This window comes from Crinia signifera, chromosome 6, assembly GCF_055691185.1.
Source record: "Crinia signifera chromosome 6, ASM5569118v1, whole genome shotgun sequence".
In the NCBI taxonomy this organism is placed as follows: Eukaryota; Metazoa; Chordata; class Amphibia; order Anura; family Myobatrachidae; genus Crinia; species Crinia signifera.
This window is the reverse complement of record NC_139222.1, coordinates 43,622,382-43,641,283: the sequence shown is the minus strand read 5'-3', so window position 1 is coordinate 43,641,283 and position 18,902 is coordinate 43,622,382. Positions and strand designations below refer to the sequence as shown.

Below are 18,902 nucleotides of genomic sequence, written 5' to 3'. Positions count from 1 at the left end.
GGGGGGCGGTTGTGATGGGACGTCACTTTCAGGGCCGTTGGTCTCCGCAGGAATCAAGGCTGCCGATAAATATTCTGGAGATTCGGGCTATCCGTCTGGCTCTTCTCAAGGCGGACCTGTTCATCAGAGGGAAGCCGATCCGAATTCAGTCGGACAATGCCACGGCTGTGGCATATATCAACAGACAGGGTGGAACGCGCAGTCGGGCAGCTATGCAGGAGGTACGCCCGATCCTTCAATGGGCGGAGAGGAATTCTCTGGCCTTCTCGGCGGTGTTCATTCCAGGGGTGGACAATTGGGAAGCGGACTACTTAAGTCGCCAGGATGTGCACCCAGGGGAGTGGGCACTGCATCCGGAGGTGTTTGGCCAGATTGTCAATCGTTGGGGGGTTACCTCAGATAGACATGATGGCATCCAAACGGAATTGCAAGGTGGCTCAGTATTGTTCCAGGTCACGAGATCCGGAGGCAGTGGCGACGGATGCTCTGACCGCAGAGTGGAATTACCATCTAATCTATGTGTTCCCTCCGTTACCCTTGATTCAGTTAGTACTCAAACGGATCAAGCGCGAGAAGGCAACAGTGATTTTCATAGCTCCAAATTGGCCTCGTCGGCCTTGGTTTGCCGATCTTCAGGGGCTCCTGATAGATCAACCCTGGCTACTGCCTCAAAGAGAGGATCTATTGCAACAGGGACCATTCGTCTACCAAGAATTAAGGCAGCTGCGTTTGACGGCGTGGCTGTTGAGGCCGAGCTGCTGAGTAGGCGTGGGGTACCTAAAGAGGTCATTCCCACAATGATGAGAGCCAGGAAGGAGGTTACTTCCCGGCATTATTACAGGATTTGGAAGGCTTATGTGTCGTGGTGTGAACGACACAAGTGCCCTACAGCTGTTTTTTCTTTGTCCCGATTGTTGAGGTTTCTACAATCAGGGTTTGAGGCGGGCCTTCGTTTAGGGTCCCTTAAGGTCCAGGTGTCCGCCTTGTCGGTTTTCTTTCATAGGCGATTAGCCTTGATGCCGGAAATACAAACATTTTTGAATGGGGTTCTAAGGCTGCAGCCTCCGGTAAGACCTCCGGAAGAACCTTGGGATCTTCCTTTGGTGCTGGACTATCTCAAGTCGGAGGTGTTTGAGCCTTTAGAATCTATTGATTTACGTTTACTTACCTGGAAGACGGTGATCTTACTGGCTTTGGCATCGGCTAGACGAGTGTCTGACCTCAGTGCTCTCTCATGTCGTTCTCCGTATTTGGTGTTCCACTCAGATAGGGCGGAACTCCGGACTAGATTGGATTACTTGCCAAAGGTGGTGACGGCTTATCATCTTAATCAGCCAATCGTGGTTCCGGCCTTGACAGGAGAGTTCGCTTCACTGGATGTGGTCAGAACTTTGCAGGTTTATGTGGACAGAACCAAGGATCTCAGGAAGTCGGATTCTCTGTTTGTCCTATACTGTTCCGCAAAACGTGGTTGGCCGGCTACCAAGCAAACTTTGGCCAGGTGGATTTGTCTAACCATTAAACAAGCTTATGTTCAGGCCTCCCGGCCTCCGCCTACTAGAGTTTCGGCTCATTCCACCCGTTCGGTGGGACCTTCTTGGGCGGCGGCCAGGGGGGTGTCTCTTTCTCAGGTATGTAGGGCAGCCACTTGGTCTGGGCCCAATACCTTTATTAAGTTTTATAGGTTTGACACCTTCGCGGCATCCTCTACTAGGTTTGGCCGCGCGGTGCTTCAGGATGCCCAGCGCCTTCCCGCCCGTGGGGATGGCTTTGGGACGTCCCCAGCGTAGTACTTCAGTGTCCCCAGAGGATGAAGGAGAAAATAGGAATTTGGTACTCACCGATAATTCCCTTTCTCCGAATCCGAAGGGGACACTGAGCGCCCTCCCGGCACTGGTCTTCTGGTAAGGGAGGGGTTTTTACAGGTCGCATGTGGCCAGGTTGTGTTGCATGTGATGGTCTGTATGTAAGTTCTTTTGACTTATTTTTGTTTCGGTGTCTTGTTTTCATTCTCTCTCTCTCTCTGTCAGAGGTTTCCTGGTCTCTTTTCTCCTCTCGGGCACAGTAACTAAGACTGGAGTCTGAGGGGGGGATAGAGGGGGAGGAGCCACACCACACTTCAAGTTCTTAAAGTGCCAACTCCTCCATAACACCACACTATCCCCAGCGTAGTACTTCAGTGTCCCCTTCGGATTCGGAGAAAGGGAATTATCGGTGAGTACCAAATTCCTATTTTCTACAAAAATAATAAGGGGGGGGGGATAAAAAAAAAATTAAAGGCGGGCCTCCAGAAGGCCAAAAAGGAGCTGGAGGTACACGAGGGTGATCATGATCTCCCGCATGAGGACTGCCACCTCCTCCTGGTGCTGTTCAGTGTCTGTAATGAAGGGATAAAACAAAAAATTAATATATAACATACACAAATGTTTGTTGTATTTGTACATAATAAAAAGTTCAGAGTTATGTGTGAAGGCCACATACATTTAGAAACTACATTGAAGATGGGTCTGCTGTAAACACAGTACTAAAAAAAAATATGTTAACACACACATACTGTACATAGTAAATAACATTAATTCAATTACTCCTTCATCAATGAATGTATGCTGTATCCCAATTGGTACTTTGGTTTTGGGGGACTGTCCTCTAACCTCACAATTAGCCTGTGCTATTTAAGGGTTATGACATTGTTGTGGCTTAAGCACTCCTTAGTATTTTAAATTTAGGACATTGCTGTACAAATTATAGGCCTACAGCTATGTTTGTAAAGCATGCATCCGCATGGCCTCACACACTATTACCAAAACAATCTCTACATTTAAGTTGCACCAGTGGCAGATTAAGTTTTTGGGGGGCCCGGGGTACTTTAGAGCGGGGGGCCCCCTTGCACTTGTCATTACTGGCCGCACACTGCATGGGCGAATATTATACTGTCAAAACACAGAGTAAAGGCAGAATAAACTTGGTCAATGGTTACCTGCAGGGGATATATATATATATATATATATATATATATATATATATATACACACACCACATGAAAAGCCTGTGTTTGTCCCTCTGCCCCTTACTCTGGAGGAGACCTCACAGTCCTAGTGCTGCCTCTGATTAAAAACCCTCCTATGACTAAGCTGCTGCTGCTGTTCTCCATGGACCTGAGAAGCATGTAATGAGCTCCACCAATCAGAGCTCAGCACAAACTTCTCAGCCTCTGTCCTCTGGTGCAAAGTGTCATGGGACTTAGTCAACTCCCAGAAATGCACTGCACACTTGTGCAATCAGTGTGCCTTGGCTCCCGATGCTCAGCACCATAAATCATTGTCACATTGGCAGATAGGTGAAGCTGCAGCACTACCCCACCCATGCACAAAACATTTAGCTAAAAAAAAAAAAAACATAACTTAAACATTTTATTTTTAAAAAATACATGACAACCACAGGGGGCCCCTAGCTAGAGGGGGGCCCAGGGGCACTGACCCCTTGCGCCTCCATTATAATCCGGCCCTGTGTTGCACATCATGCTGGGAACTGGAGTTACCCAACACCTGGAGCCACATAACTACCACACCACTAATGTCGGATATCTCATTGGATGTACTGTTATGTCAATTATTCAAGGGGTGAGGCATGGGCACACTCAAAAAAACCACCAAGGGGACCCTTGTTCCTGGAGAAGGACAGGACACACCTCATGGTCGGCCTGCAGTGATATGTTGCAACTAATGTTGATGTTGGATACACATATGTGGTTGTTGTGATTGTTTATGTGTAGAAATGTGTAGGTCAACATTAGACACATTATTTACTTACGGCTACTTGAGCCATCCTGGTCGCCGCTGGTTGGCTGTGCAGTGGTTGGGGGGGTCAGGAGCAAGGGGGATGGTCCTGGAGTTTGGACCGAGGTAGTGGGTGTGAGTGGGGAGTGGAGAGGTTTGGGGGTGGGTGGTGGAGAGGTGTAGGGGGGTAGGAAATGGGGTGGGGAGGGGGGGTGGGTGGGGGTTGTGGAGGGGGGGGGGTTGTGGTGGGGAGGGGGGGGGGTGGGGGTTGTGGAGGGGGGGGGGTTGTGGAGGGGGTGGGGGTTGTGGAGGGGGAAGGGGATGGGGAAATTGTGTGGGTCCAAGCTGCACCCAGTGTCTCCAGTGTTGGGGAGGGGGTTGTGGAGGGGGTGGGGGTTGTGGAGGGGGTGGGGGTTGTGGAGGGGGAAGGGGATGGGGAAATTGTGTGGGTCCAAGCTGCACCCAGTGTCTCCTCTTCTTCCTCCTCCTCTTCTTCCTCCTCCTCTTCTTCCTCCTCCTCTTCCTCCTCCTCTTTCTTCTCCTCCTCCTCCTCTTCCTCCTCCTCCTCTTCTTCCTCCTTCTCCTCTTCCTCCTCCTCCTCTTCCTCCTCCAGGGCTGCCTGGTCCCGGGCTGCCTGGTCCCGGGCTGCCTGCTCCCGGGCTTCCATGCGTGCCCTTGCCCGTGCTGAAATGTTCATGTTGATGGCATAGAAATCGAAGATTGGGTTTCATAAAAAAGGGGGAAAGAAAAATTCACATTAGTCATGCTCATAACCTTCAAAATGATCATTGCTGTGATATTTCAGACATTTATCATGCAAACTATTTGATATCCTACACCCAAAAACTGATCAACTACTTAAACCCCCCCTATACAACCATATACACCCCCATACACCCATATACACCCATATACACCCATATACACCCATATACCCCCCATATACACCCCTATACACCCCTATACACCCATATACACCCATATACACCCATATACACCCATATACCCCCCATATACACCCCCATACACCCATATACACCCATATACACCCCATATACCCCCCATATACCCCCCATATACCCCCCATATACACCCCCATATACACCCCCATACTCAGGAACATATTTATAAAAAGTACACAAAACATTGCTAAAAAACGCTGACATACTAGTAATCAAAACTTACATCGGGCAATATGGCGGCGAAGGCTGCTGAGAAAAACCGGCTGCCGCCGGCGCAGGTCTGACCAGCGCCGCTCAACCTGCCACAGGCTTCTGCGGACGCCGGTCGTAGAGAAGATCAGGCGGCGGGCAGCAGTATACGCCCGCCGCTTGTCGGCATTGCTAACATATGGGCCCCAGGTGACGGTCCATAACGTCGACCAGGGCCAACAGCTCAGGGGTGGAAAAGGGCCTAGCACGATTAGACGTCATAGTGGCAATGGCGCAGTTATTAATTGCAGGTACATATATCACTTTTGGTGCTTGCTGATTGGTCGAAAAAATTGTTTGTTTGGTATTAACTTTATTAATCCCTCTTACAGTGACAAACTGGATGCGAATAGAAACTTACGCGGACCGTTCCGATATACACACACCACAACCAACAGCATGCATTCAATGAAGAGAGAAGTACTGTATTTACAGTGTGCGGAAAATAATACACGCAACCCTCTACTTATAACTACGCTGCCTAAAGGGCCACAATGCAACATGTTGCTGTATGACAATTTCATACACATTACATATGTAAGGAAAGCATTATAACGTGATGTTTTGAAATGTGACTCACAAAGCATACACGAACTCCAACAGATACCAGCTGACAACACTCGTCATTGGAATGACAGGTGCCCACATTTCACGATGTAGCACAATGCTCCACAACCTGTGTATGTGCATATACAGGTGTTTGATCAGGTGCGTTGAGACCTGCGTAATTTAAGCGGGAAATATCGGCGTAAATTTGCATCTATATTGCGTGGAAAAATATACGCCCCCTTGTTCATGGCGGGAAATTAACATATAAATATTCAGTCAGATGCAGGCCACAATTGCTGCAAACATGTCTGACTCTGACGATTCAGCAGCAGAGGACGCTCTGCAGAGAGCTACAGCACAATCCCTGCTTGATGCACTGAACAAGAGGGAACAGGAGCGGAGAAGGAGGGCCCAAGAGAGGAGTAGCCTGCAAGATCAAGCGGGCCCCTCAGTAACAGGCCCTGGTGAACCTCCACCAGCTCCACAAGGGCCAAGCAACCAGCCAGAACAAGAGGTTGCATCTCTCCAAACAGGTGTGACCCAGCAGGTGCATGGTGAGAGAACTGGGGCCACCAGAAAACGTGTTGCAACATCTAGGGTGATGACTGAGCAGGATACCACCACCAGAAAGAGAAACCCTGCATTTGTAGAGGCCGAAATGCGAATTCTAGTGCCCAGGGCACGCGAATGGATTGAATTGGCAACCAGGAAGCCGGGTGCCAGTGCAAGGAGAAACCTTTGGGACAAGATCACAGAGGAAGTGAACCAGGTGGCACCAGTGGTCAGAACTTGGGACGCGGTGAAGAAAAGGTTAGTGTGTTTGTCAGGGCAATTTTTCAGCAGTCTCCAGCAGGAACTGAGGCCCTTATTCTAGTTCACTCTTTCTGGCCAAATATTTCTTAGATGGACAAAACCATGTGCACTGCAGGTGAGGCAGGTGTTACTTGTGCAGAGATAATCAGATTTGGGTGGGGTTTTACACCTGCCTCACCTGCAGTGCACATGGTTTTGTCCATCAAAGAAATATTTGGGCAGAAAGAGTGAACTAGAATAAGGGCCTCAGTTCCTGCTGGAGACTGCTGAAAAATTGCCCTGGTCTTTGTCCCCCTGATAATGTCATATGTGTGTACATATGTTACATGTATGTTTTGAGACTAATAGAAAGGTGTGTTTGTAGATAGTGCTACACTTCAATGTCACATGTGAACACAACCATGTCTAATAACCCACATTGATATATGAAACATGCACCATTGGTGTGATGTGAGGTTATGGGCACAGTTCTGCTCATGTGAAGTATGTGATGGGACAAGAGAAAGTGTGTTTTTGAAAGAGTTGTTGTAACATGTTCCATATGATGCTACTGAAACAAGAATGAGCAAACTGTGCACATGTAGCTGGTGAGAAACTACACATCCCAGTATGCCATTCCATAGTTAAATTACTCCATAATAACCACATTGTCAAGCTATGGTGGAATGTGTAGTTTCACACCAGGTGGAGGTGCCTAATTTGGCCATGGATGATGTCATTTCTGCATAGTGATGTATGTATGTGCATTTAGTGGCCTAATGAATGAGATGAGACACTGAAATGCCTCCTAATTGAGACATGAATGTGTGTGTGGGACACATATGGCAAAAAAACATAAGATCACCCACACTAGGAAATGTCACGTAGCTAGGGGTACCACATAGTCCCTTTAATTCCGGACACATATTAATTACACAGGTTCTGTGGCTGGCTGACTTCAAGACTCCACTTCACCTAATTTTAAACTGCCACAGAACCTGTGTAAGTAACATGTGTCCGGAATTAAAGGGACTAGGTGGTAACCCTACACGTAGCACAGTGGTGCACATATCTCATGGTGATATTTGTATTTTTAAACTTGTAGGTGGACTGACTTCAAAAGTGCACTGAAGAGGAAGATGACTGACCGGTACAACCACAGCATGTCCACCGGGAGAGGTCCTATGCCTGACCATTTGGAGTATACCCCCCTGGAGCTGGACTCCTGTGACGTGATTGATGTGGGGGAGATCAGGGGGATCTCCAATATGGACAGTGAGCTCCCGGCGGAGGTCTTTGCTGCTGCTTTTGATGGTAAGTCACAGTAATGCATTGTATTTAGAAAGATATTTTTTATTGCGTATGTGATGGTGACATTGTTTTCAATTCTTATCCTAGCAGAAGCAGAAAGCCAGGATGTACCGGCAGCATCTTCCTCTGCAGAGCCACAGGTGGAGCAAGTGGTCCAGCCTCCACCAAGACGTCGCCCCCAGCCCCAGCCACAGGAGACATGGAATGAGAGCCTGTTGGTGACGCTGGACAGGATCGAGCAGCAAGGGGTGGATGCTGCGATCCGTCAGCAGCAGGTGGCGGATTTTCTGGCGGAGTGGAAGGCCACAAACCAGCTGCAGGTTGAGGCCTTGAACCGCATTAATGAAACTCTGGCGGCTGGCATAGTAAGCATTGGCCAACACCTCAGCCGCCAGAATGAACTTCTTGCGGAGCAGCTGTCCACCGCCAGGTCCCTAAGGGACAATCCCCCATCTGCTGCCCCACCCCAAGCTGCTCCCCAACCTTCCACCTCGGCTGACCCTCCTGTGTCGACTAGGGGAAGACGCCGAAAGCCAGCTGAGCCAAAGGCCCCTGTCCCCAAGGCCCCATCTAAAAGGGGCAAAAAAGGGCCCAAATGAGACCTGGTTCACTTCCTCTGTGGTTGGAGGCCAAAGGTTTAAATTGCACTGGACATCCGCTTCCTGAGTTGGCCATCGATCCATTTGCGTGCCATGGGCATGAAAGTTCGTATTTTGACCTCTACAAATGCAGGATATTTTTTTTTGGTGGTGTGTATCTTGCTTAGTATTCACCCTGGTTGTTGCAGTACGTATTCTGGTGTCCCCATTTCTTTCACCATTGCATTTGCAGGGTAACACATGTTTGGAGATATGCAACCTCTTGTTCTGGCTGTTTTATTATTTGTGTGTCTATTTTATTTGTTTATTTGATTTCTCACATTAAAGTGTCAAGCTGTGATGCTGAACAGCAAATAAATTTATTTTACAAATTAAATCTAAATTGTGGTATGTGTCATTTCTTGTGTGAAACAAAGACTAGATTTATGTGTACTTACTGACCAGGGTATTTTTGAACATTTGTTGAAGTGTGGTCGAAGTTTCCCATGTGTAACCCTCTCCATGGCCATTCCCATGTTCCTATCCAACTTTTCCCTGCTAATTAGTTTGTGTCAGCACATGTGCAGAGCAACTTAATAGGTGAGAAAGCAGTTTGTGTGCAGGTGAGGTAGCTCCTACAGTAGTAGGTAAAAGCAGGTCCAGAACAATGCTTTCCTCATGGAGTGGGTGAGGCAGACAAACAAGGGTGAAAAGGTACATTTGTGTAGGAATGCATATGTGTCCTCCCTAAAAAAAGATGTGTGAATGGGCCAAACATGATAAATTAGCTTGTGAACAAACATGCCTAACTTTTTAAATATATATGATTTTACAGTGTCATAAGCAGATGTAGGAATCCTTTGTTAGAGAGATGAGAGTGCAATAATGTGATTGGTGGCATCTTACATCCAGAGTGTAGTCAAATCCAAATCATAGCAGATGAGATAGTGGTACAGGTCATTATTTTGGGTACTATACAAAGATTGTGTGGAAAATAGTGGTCATGGGCTTCAAACATTGCTGAAACATCCTTTGTAGGTGTTAGATGTGGTTTATGTTATTGTATCCTAAATACAAAACCTATGTTAGTATTAGAGTGAACACGTTGACACATGTCGACTTGTGTAGATTGAGTGTGCTACTGCGTAAAGTCTATGAAAGCACGTAGTGAATGTGTCTAACTGTTTAGCAAATACCTACCTTAGCGTATAAAAAGATTCTTACCTTAAATTAAACAAACCTTTAAATGTGGAGAAGTATAGAAACATAAGCTTCCAATGTGTTTGCGTGCTGTATGTGTGGCTTGCAGGTAGTGAAATCATGGTTTGGACTTAATAGACTGCAGCATTGCTTATTACATTCAGGTGTATGTGTTTGAGTAGTAATCAGCGTTAATTAGCCAACTCAGGCGCACGCTGGCATGCGGTATCTGTAGGGGTGGTTTGAGCTGGCGGTTGGCGGCCGCCTGTTTGGTGTCCGAAATGAACGGTGCCTTAGTCGATCGTGCGGTAGTAGCACCGCTCATTTTTTGTGCACACCCCCGTGTACGCCCATATTTACGCCCATTTTCCCTCATTATTTCGGCCGCTCCCATCAACACGCCCCTATGCCGCCCCATTACCCGTACACTCGCGTACAGGTTTTTTCGCACGTTGAGACACCGGCCGTAAGCGTTGTGGAGTGTTCGCGCCGGCGCATTAGCGTATCTGCACATGCGCAGATCATTAAAAACCCCGGGACGTACGCGTACGGCCCGGCCGCTCCAACCAGAATAAGGCCCAATGTGAGCAGTACTTTTTTGACAAACACTACTTTATATCTTTACCCTAGTGCATATAGCGCAGAAGGATCTAACTCTCATCCAGTATCTGATGTTTATACAGGATACTGGAAAGCAGAATGGACCTATCATGAGAGAAAATGCACCACTATTCTTTTCTTTTTACGAGCATTTTTCGTGTGCGGACTCGCCTACATCTATTTAGAAACACCACATTGTCCCAAGCCTCCCAAAAATGTATATTATAAATATACTGAACACCACTGTCCTAGATAAGGAAGATGACCATACCTTACACAAGGGCCCTTATTCTGATCGGTGCGGATATTCCCGCATTCTTACGGTGCGGTCCGCACGCCACGGTGTTTTTCCGCATGCGGCCATCGTCCGTAGAAACGCCCACGTGTCCTCCGCATTCGGACGGACTCACTCTTTAAGAACAGGGCGTGTTTACGGACGACATACAAATCATGCGTGTGCGGGAGAAACACTCCGATTCGTCACGGTATTACAGAGTATTACAGAGTATGCTCGGGAATACCGCATCCGAACGGGAGCCAAGCGGTGCTACCGCACGTAAGCGGAGGATTTCCGCAAAACAACCCACTATGAAGTATCTTCTGCAATACATCACATGACCCACTTATTCAATTACCTACCCTCATAAAAAACAGCTTATTTGGAATTGGAATCAATTAGATTCCAATATATCCTTACAAGCATGCCTAACACATGCATAGCACACATTAACCCTTACAGCAATGTAAGTGCAATGGTTTCTATTAAAGCACTGACAAGCGGCCTATTAGTGAGTAATGAGTAAAGGAGTAGATTCTATTGGGTTCAGGTGTTAATGGTTGTAGTCATTAGGCGTACGTTCGCCTACCGCATGAACGAGTGGTGTCCGCAAAGCAATAGTACACTTGTGGACACCGCACATTTCTGCCCTTTTTTCATCGCGTGCATTCGGAGTGGTTTCCGAATGTACGCCCCCCAACATAAGTGTACTCCCCCGTGTCCGCCCATGTTTCCGCCCCGTTTTGCCCACTTTGAAACTACGCCCATGTGTCATTCCGCATGACGCCCATAATACGCCCCTATTTCCCGACTGATAGCGGCGAACAGTTTTGGACGGGATTTGGCCGAACTGGTACGGAGTCAATGCGTGGCACATGCGCGTAGCGTTCTCCACGCATGCGCAGACGTCATAAAGACGCGATCCGTAAGTACGCGGTAAAGTCCGCATCAATCAGAATAAGGGCCAAGGTTATCAGGTTTGCGTTGCACTCTATTCTTATGTGTCTACTCTGCATGCCCAGACCAATGTGACTAATGTTATTATAATTGATAATATTGACACAATTATTTCAAACCATATTTGCTTTATAATAATAATAAGTGGGTTGATTTATGCACTATTTTGAAATGCAACAGCGGTATTCTGCAATGATGATGGCAGCCCTGGTCACGGCAATTCATATAGCACTGTGCCCCAGTTTGTGAACCGGGATCCCAGCCTGTCTTGCCAAGGTGGGTAGCAATGGTCTCTAATACCCCTTTCACATCGCACTTTTAAAACGGTAAATTGCCGTTTTTTTCCCTTTTTAAAACGTTTAAGCCTGCACTGTGAATGCACCACAGCCGATTTACCGTTTAAAGTTAACTGGCATTTCGAACCGTGTAAAAAGTAGAGTCCTACACGGTTCCTTGCCGTTTTTTGTGCAATGTGAATGTGTACAATGCTATGCATTCACAGTGCAGGCTTAAAGTTTTAAAAAAGGGGAAAAAAAAACGGCAATTTACCGTTTTAAAAGTGCGATGTGAAAGGGGTATAAACCGGTATTTAAAACGGTAATCTGCGGCAATGTTAAGGCTCTGACCCGTTTTAATTACCGTTTTAAATACCGGTTTTTAAAACGTGTCGGCGATGTGAAAGTGGTATAAATTGCCAAATAATTGTATGAAGCTGGAATGTCAAGGTTATCCATCAAGGCAGGGGCGTAACTAGTCGTTCATGGGCCCTATAGCAAAACTTTTAAAGGGCCCCCCTCCCAACATTGTCACGACAGTGCCTCTACAGGAGAAAAGAGAGAGAGAGGGGGGTCATCAGAGAGAGATAGAGAGGGCTTCATGGAAAAAGAGGGAGAGATGACAGAGAGAGGGTGTCAGAGAGAAAATGAGAGAGGGGTGTCAGGGAGAGAAAGGGGAGATTTTTGTACCTGCACTGTGGGAGCATTTATGTATTTGGCACTGTTGCCATAATTTGAATATTGGAAACAACTGTGCTGCGTAATATAATTCAGAATTGTTTTGTGTCCACACCCCTTTCCCAAGAAGCCACTCCCCTATATTTTTGGCTTGAGCACCCACCAGCAAAAACACACATAGGCACCTATGGGGGAGTGAGAGAAAAAGATGAAGGGTCTGGGGGAGAGAGAGGGAAACAGAGGAGACAGGCAGGGGAGGAGAGAGAAAAAGATGAGGGGGGCAGGGTAAGACAGAGAGGGGGATAGAGAGCTGGGGTTTGAAAGGCTTCGGACACCCTCCTAATCTCTACCGCCTCCCCTTCACCCATGAATACAGGTTGCATACATTATGCACCCCCCTTCTATATTTGCGGCACTATGTACCTGAAGCTGTGGCAGGTTATTAGCGCAGGGTCGCTGGGTCTTCTGTTCACTGGCTCAGGGACGCCTACTCACCAGCACCAGCGGGGAAGCAATGTACAGCCACAGCGGTGCTGGATTTGTGAGCGTGGGACTGAGATGGAGCCGCTGGAGGTACCATGGGACTGCGGCGGGGTGATTGTGGTACTCCAGCAACAGTGCTCAACGGGGGAGCACGGAACTGCTGTCCACTGGCCGCAGCTTCTCACTGCTCAGGCGGGTTTCCTGTAAACAGTCATAGCGGGAGGAGCATTGGATGGTGACGGTGGTGTAGAGAGGGGAGCGCTGAACGGATGTTCACTGGCTCCCGCTGATCAGCATCTCGCTCTCGCCAGCGGATGCGGGGGACTACAGCTGCGGCACAGCTGCCCGCAGCAATATATTAAAAAAAACAAAATGAACAAAACTTCAAAGGGTGCAGGGGATTGCCAGCTGGGCCCTTGGCCCCCCTGAACGTCTGGGCCCCATAGCAGCAGCATCCCCTGTACCCTCCATAGTTACGCCACTGCATCAAGGCTCTAGAAAATGGTAGACATGATCTGATTGATTGCCCATAGAAATATCACATGTGAAGTAGAATATATATCTTAGTAAATTTTCCCCTATATTTTTTGTTTGGAAATTTATAGGATTTAATTCTTCACACAATTATTTGGCAATTCAGAGACTGTTGCTACCCACATTGGCAAGACAGGCGGGGAGCCCGGTGCACAAACTGGGGCACGGTGCTATATGATTTGCCGCGACCAGGGCTGCCATCATCAGGCAGAATACAGCTGTTTTATTTTGAAATCATGCTTGCATCAACTCCTTTTTTTTATTTTTTAAAGTAAATTTTGTTTTAAAAATACATTTGTGTCAATATTATCAATTATACATACGTTAGTCACACTGGTCTGGGCATGCAGACCAGACACACAAGGACAGACACACAAGGACAGAGCGCAACTGACCAACTTTGCTGAGTCACTGTATCATACAGCTCACCAGGAGCCTCTTCAATCTAGTGACCATTATGCAAAAGTTAGTACCTGTCCTTGTGTATCATATTCCTGTGAGCAAGGCCCTACTACTACTGTGACTGTCTGTAACTATCAAGTTTGTTGTATCACTTTTTCCAATTACAAAAAGCAACAGTTGTATAAGAAACCGTAATATATAAACAATAAAACATGAGGTGGAAATTCAATAATGAAGCAAAGAAATTATTCAGGTTAGAGAATGTCATGGATGTGTGCAGGGCACCCTCATGACCTTAAGGTTGGTGTCCAAGACAAGAAGACATCTGCATAGACTGGAAGTGAGGAGTTTTCCTGGAAGGAAGGGATTCTTTATGGTGAGAGCAGTGAAGGTGTGGAACTCTCTGCCAGAAGAGGTGGTGATGGTAGACACAATAAATACAGTTAAGGTAAATGTTGAACAAGTATTTGATGAATAATAATATTCAAGGATATACTGAAGACAGTAGGGTCTAGTGAAGCACCCAAAATAAGGCCAACACAACTCGGTAGCTCAAAGCTGAATATCGATCTAAAATTTAGAATCCTGGGGGAGGATAGACTGCAGGAGGGTAGGATTAGCCTGCAGGGGTTAGGGTTAGACACTGGTAAGAGGGCAGGATTAGCCTGCAGGGGTTAGGGTTAGACACTAGTGAGAGGGCAGGATTAGCTTGCAGGGGTTAGAGTTAGACACTAGTGAGAGGGCAGGATTAGCTTGCAGGGGTTAGAGTTAGACACTAGTGAGAGGGCAGGATTAGCTTGCAGGGGTTAGGGTTGGACACTAATGGGAGGGTAGGATTTGGATGCATTCAGGTACAGTGAGGCTGTAGGAGGAGAAAGCGAGGATGTTTGAGAATTATGGTTATGCAATAGTGGAAGGATTAGTGTTCGGCTGAAGTAGGCACTAGGGGGTGGTTAAGGTTAGAAACTTGAAGGAGAGTTATGGTTGTGCTACAGAAAGGGAGGGTCAAGTTTAGGCACTAGGGGAAGTGTTAGGATGCTGAAGTTAGGGTTGTCCTCTATTGGGAGGGTTAGTTACTAGATGAGGGTAGGCTGCTGGAGGTGCCACACAAGGGGCCACTAATCATCAGGACATCACAGCCGGTCCTGAAAGTCACAGCTGGAGCTGCAATTTCAGGTGTTTAGGTAATAGACTGCTAATTTGTCGACATTTAATTTAGTCTACACGGGCCTTCCGGTGGGTAGGCCAACTAGCATGGCCGTGTTTTAAACTAGCTCCGTGCTAGAAGATTTCACTCAACATCAATCCGAGTGTTCTGCTCCCTTTATCAACCACCGAGGACTATATAATTGTTCCCCATGATCGAGGGAACAGTCTGAACCTACTATTTTGCAGAAGCACCATTATCAAGACCCCGGAATCCAGTCTTCGGTAATTGAAGGCCTACATGACCGCCGGAATCCATGATGGCATGTGCACGCTACCCTGACATTCCTAAGGACCCTGACTGCCACAGCTCTCTCCTGGAGCATCCCTTACCGAAATCGGTGGCCGTAGAGGAACGGGTGATATAGCCCCTCATCTGCCTTATCCTCTCCCATCACGGTGCTGGTGCCACCCCCTTCCTTCCTTGATCACTCCACCTCCCTTATATTATAAACAATATCCCTTGCTGACTGCACTGAGATTATTTTGTTGGTACAAGAGACTAGACTAGGCTTTAAGTGCTATCTTATGCCACCTTGACCTTGGTGACCTTATCAGCCTATTATTATTATAATACACCCTGCTATATCCCCCATCTCACAAATTTGTTGTGCGAAACTCCAGCACTTACAAGATACATTACAATCCTCCATACGACTACCTCCTACCAAGTTCCCTCATCCCTTCTATTATACCTATACAGAAGATTTTTTATTAACATTGACATTGTGCTAATTATTACAATACCTTGCTCCCAAATCTACCTCCTTACTCCCTTGTGGTGAGAAATGTTGGTACTTCCTCAAGTGACACAGTGAAGGCACCTTCTCTGACACTCCATAGTGTTATATACTATGTACTACAGTATCACCTCATCTGGGACACATTTTGTAACCCCTAAACTAACACGGGGAGCGAAATGTAATAGGGTGCGATTTTTTTCGTAAAAAAAAAAAAAATCATACCAAATCGCACCTTTAAAAATCAATTTTTTTGCCGCGAATTCGCATATGTAATGAGATGCGAATTTGCGGCAAAAAAGTGCGATATGGTGCGATTTCGGGCGATTTTTAAGTCCTGAAAATGTGCGATTTTCAGTCATGAAAATCTGCACATTTTCAGTACTGTGCGGTGTGTTGAAAAAAAAAAAAAACGGCGTGCGGTCCCCCCTCCTAAGCATAACCAGCCCCGGGCTCAAAAAGCCGATGCTGGTATCATAAAATCAGAGGAACAAACAAATAGGGGTTCCCTTGATTTAATGAAACCAGCACCAGGCTCAAGGTCCGGCGCTGGTTCCCAAAATACGGGGGACAAAATGACTAGGGGTCCCCCGTATTTTAAGAACCAGCACCAGACCCAACCAGCCAGCAGGGTAATGCCACAGCCGGGGGACACTTATTATATAAGGTCCCGCGGCCAAAGCATTATCCCCGTGGCTGGTCAGCATGGGCAGGGGTCCTGGGGAAGTGGGGACCCCCCCAATGAAGGGGTCCCCCCCCCCTCCAGGACTTACCAGCCCATGCTGAAAGTCCGGGGCTGTCCCCGATGCCCCTGGGCGGTGGGCATCGGGCTGGTGAAAAGTGTAAAAAAAAATAAATACTATTGTCTTATACTGAAGAACTATGAGTCCCAGCAAGCCTACCCTTGCATGCTGGGACTTGGAGAACCACAAGTCCCAGCATGCGGGGCATTAAAGGGCCCGCTGGCACTTGTAGTTCCACAGTACAAAAAATAGTTAAATAAAACACACTGACACCCTGAAAAATAAAAGTTTAATACATCCACAGCCCACACATACTGATACTTACCTACCTTGAGCCCGAGAAAGTCGGCTCCTGATTGGCCGCTAGGCGGCCAATAGAATTATCCGGAGGAAAGGCGCGGAAGATTTTTTGCGATTTTTAGTAACCTTTACTAAAAATCGCAACCCATTAAATATGCGAGTTCTATACTTTTTAATGGGAAAACATCTGGATGCGATTTTTAGTCTAACTAAAAATCGCACCTTTAAAAAATGCGATTTTTGCCGCAAATCGCACCCTATAAAATGCCCGAAAACGGCATATTTTGCGGAAAAAAACGCAAAAAAAAAAAATCGCCTCCCATTACATTTCGCTCACAATGGCCCTTATTCTGGTTGGTGTGGTAATATCCGCGTGCGTTCGTGCCGCCGATGTTTTGTGTCTGCGCATGTGCAGAGGCGTCTCTGCGCATGTGCGAGCGGGACGCACGGCCACATTCCGCATGAAATGTGTACACTACGAACAGGGGGTGGAGAGGGGTGTGAAGGGCTATTTGGGCTCATTACCATATGCATACGCCCCGCGTTTCATGGGCGTTCCCATGCAAACGCTGGGGGTACGTATGGTAATGCGGCCGTGACGCACGTGTGGGGGGCGGACATATGACATCGCCGGATGTCAGCTGCCCGCCCAGATCCCTGCTTTTGCACGGAGAAATGCCCATGTGGTCTGAGGTTGCGGAAGCTGCCTGGCCATTCGGTCCTGCATTCGATGGTCTGCGACCATCGAATGATGGGGGAGGTTCCCTGAGATGGAGGAGGTGTATTCTTGAGAAATACACGTGCGGTCCGTTCGGACAGCCTCTTACCGCATACGGACGGAGTTGGCGATCCGTATGGAAGGCGGGGTTTAGGACGCACGGTGCTGGCCGCATATTCGGATCTAGCCGCACCGATCAGAATAAGGGCCAATAGCACACTGCATATTTCACCAAGACACAGTCCAAATTGTTCTATTTGAATTGGTTCCCTATTTTACAAAAGTTGAGTCCGTTTAATTTTTTCCATGAAGCTATAGGCTAAACCATAGAGTAACCTAATAGGGTATCAAAACTGTTTGAAAGGTTTTGAACACATACTGTACACCTAAAATCTGAAAACAATACTTCTGTTAATTTATTGAATTTGTATTGCCTTTATCTATTTTTTTCTGTTTATACTTTTATTTTATATATATATATATAATACAATAGACTGCTAGATCGGCACTCCAATATGGATAGTATCGGTAGGTACCCCGGTGCCTTCCAGAGAGCAAAAGCTATACTGTATGTAGCAGGGGATTGGCGGCAGCACTCACGGGACAAGGGTCAAGCTTGAAAACTGTTATTAAAACCGAAACGTTGCCCCTGGACCCTTGTGTCTGTGCATCATTTGGTATAAGTCCCGTCAGTGCCACGCCAATCCCCTGCTCTATATATATATATATATATATATATATATATATATATATATATTAGTGTGTGTGTGGTGGCACTCGTAAATAAATCAAGCCAAGCTCTCTTCTACGCCAACGTTTCAAAGCTTTAATAGTAGCATTTTCATCAGGGTACAACAGTTACAATAAACAAACCACTTCCTGAAATACCCAGGTGGACTGTCCGTGTCTCCTCTCGCCGCAGCACCCGACGCGCTGTCATGACGTCACGTGGGGTAGCTTTGGTGAAGACATAGCACCATCCTGTGAACATATAAACATAAACAATGAATGTGAGATATTGAGTTGTTAAGCAATGTACATAATAGAAGTGGAAATACTGAGCTGGACTATTATCACAGAGAAATGTTGCAAGAAATAACCGGCAACACTGTAACCATAATTACTAAGCATGTAGAAGAAACATTTCTGTTACTGAGACAGAAGCTAAAGGCAATCTCTGCTCATAGAATGCACGCAAACCCAAGATTCTCGTTGAGACCCCTCGGTGAGAGGGTGTATAAATGATAGATCCACCTGCTCTCTGTCTGTAAGTGAGGTTTGCTCCTGTTGCCTCCTCTTTTGTCAAACGGAATCTGTTCAATTATGCGATATCTCAAAGAAGTCAGACTGTGCCTGGCTTCTACAAAGTGTCTGGCCACAGGATGGTCACTGTGACCAGCAGCCAGAGCCAGTTTGATGCTTTAAAAAATATTTGGTAACCACAGTGTGTCCTGACCCTTTTTGGAGACACATGGGGGGGGGGGAGACTTGAAGGTTTAAAAATAGTTGGACTCTATAAACACATCAAAAATACGAAAAAAGGGGGGGGTGTCTGGTAAAGAGAACTATGCA

The 18,902-nt window shown here is 46.9% G+C and overlaps 1 protein-coding gene across 1 annotated transcript in view; it reads left to right on the top strand.

The window, feature by feature from the left end:
* LOC146009592 (uncharacterized) overlaps positions 1-18,902 on the top strand; it is a 78,847-nt gene that overhangs the window by 44,263 nt on the left and 15,682 nt on the right. The window contains exons 12-13 of the mRNA XM_083150040.1: positions 51-221; positions 1,004-1,067. Coding sequence (XP_083006166.1) covers positions 51-221; positions 1,004-1,067 — 235 coding nt within the window. The remainder of the gene's footprint in view (positions 1-50; positions 222-1,003; positions 1,068-18,902) is intronic.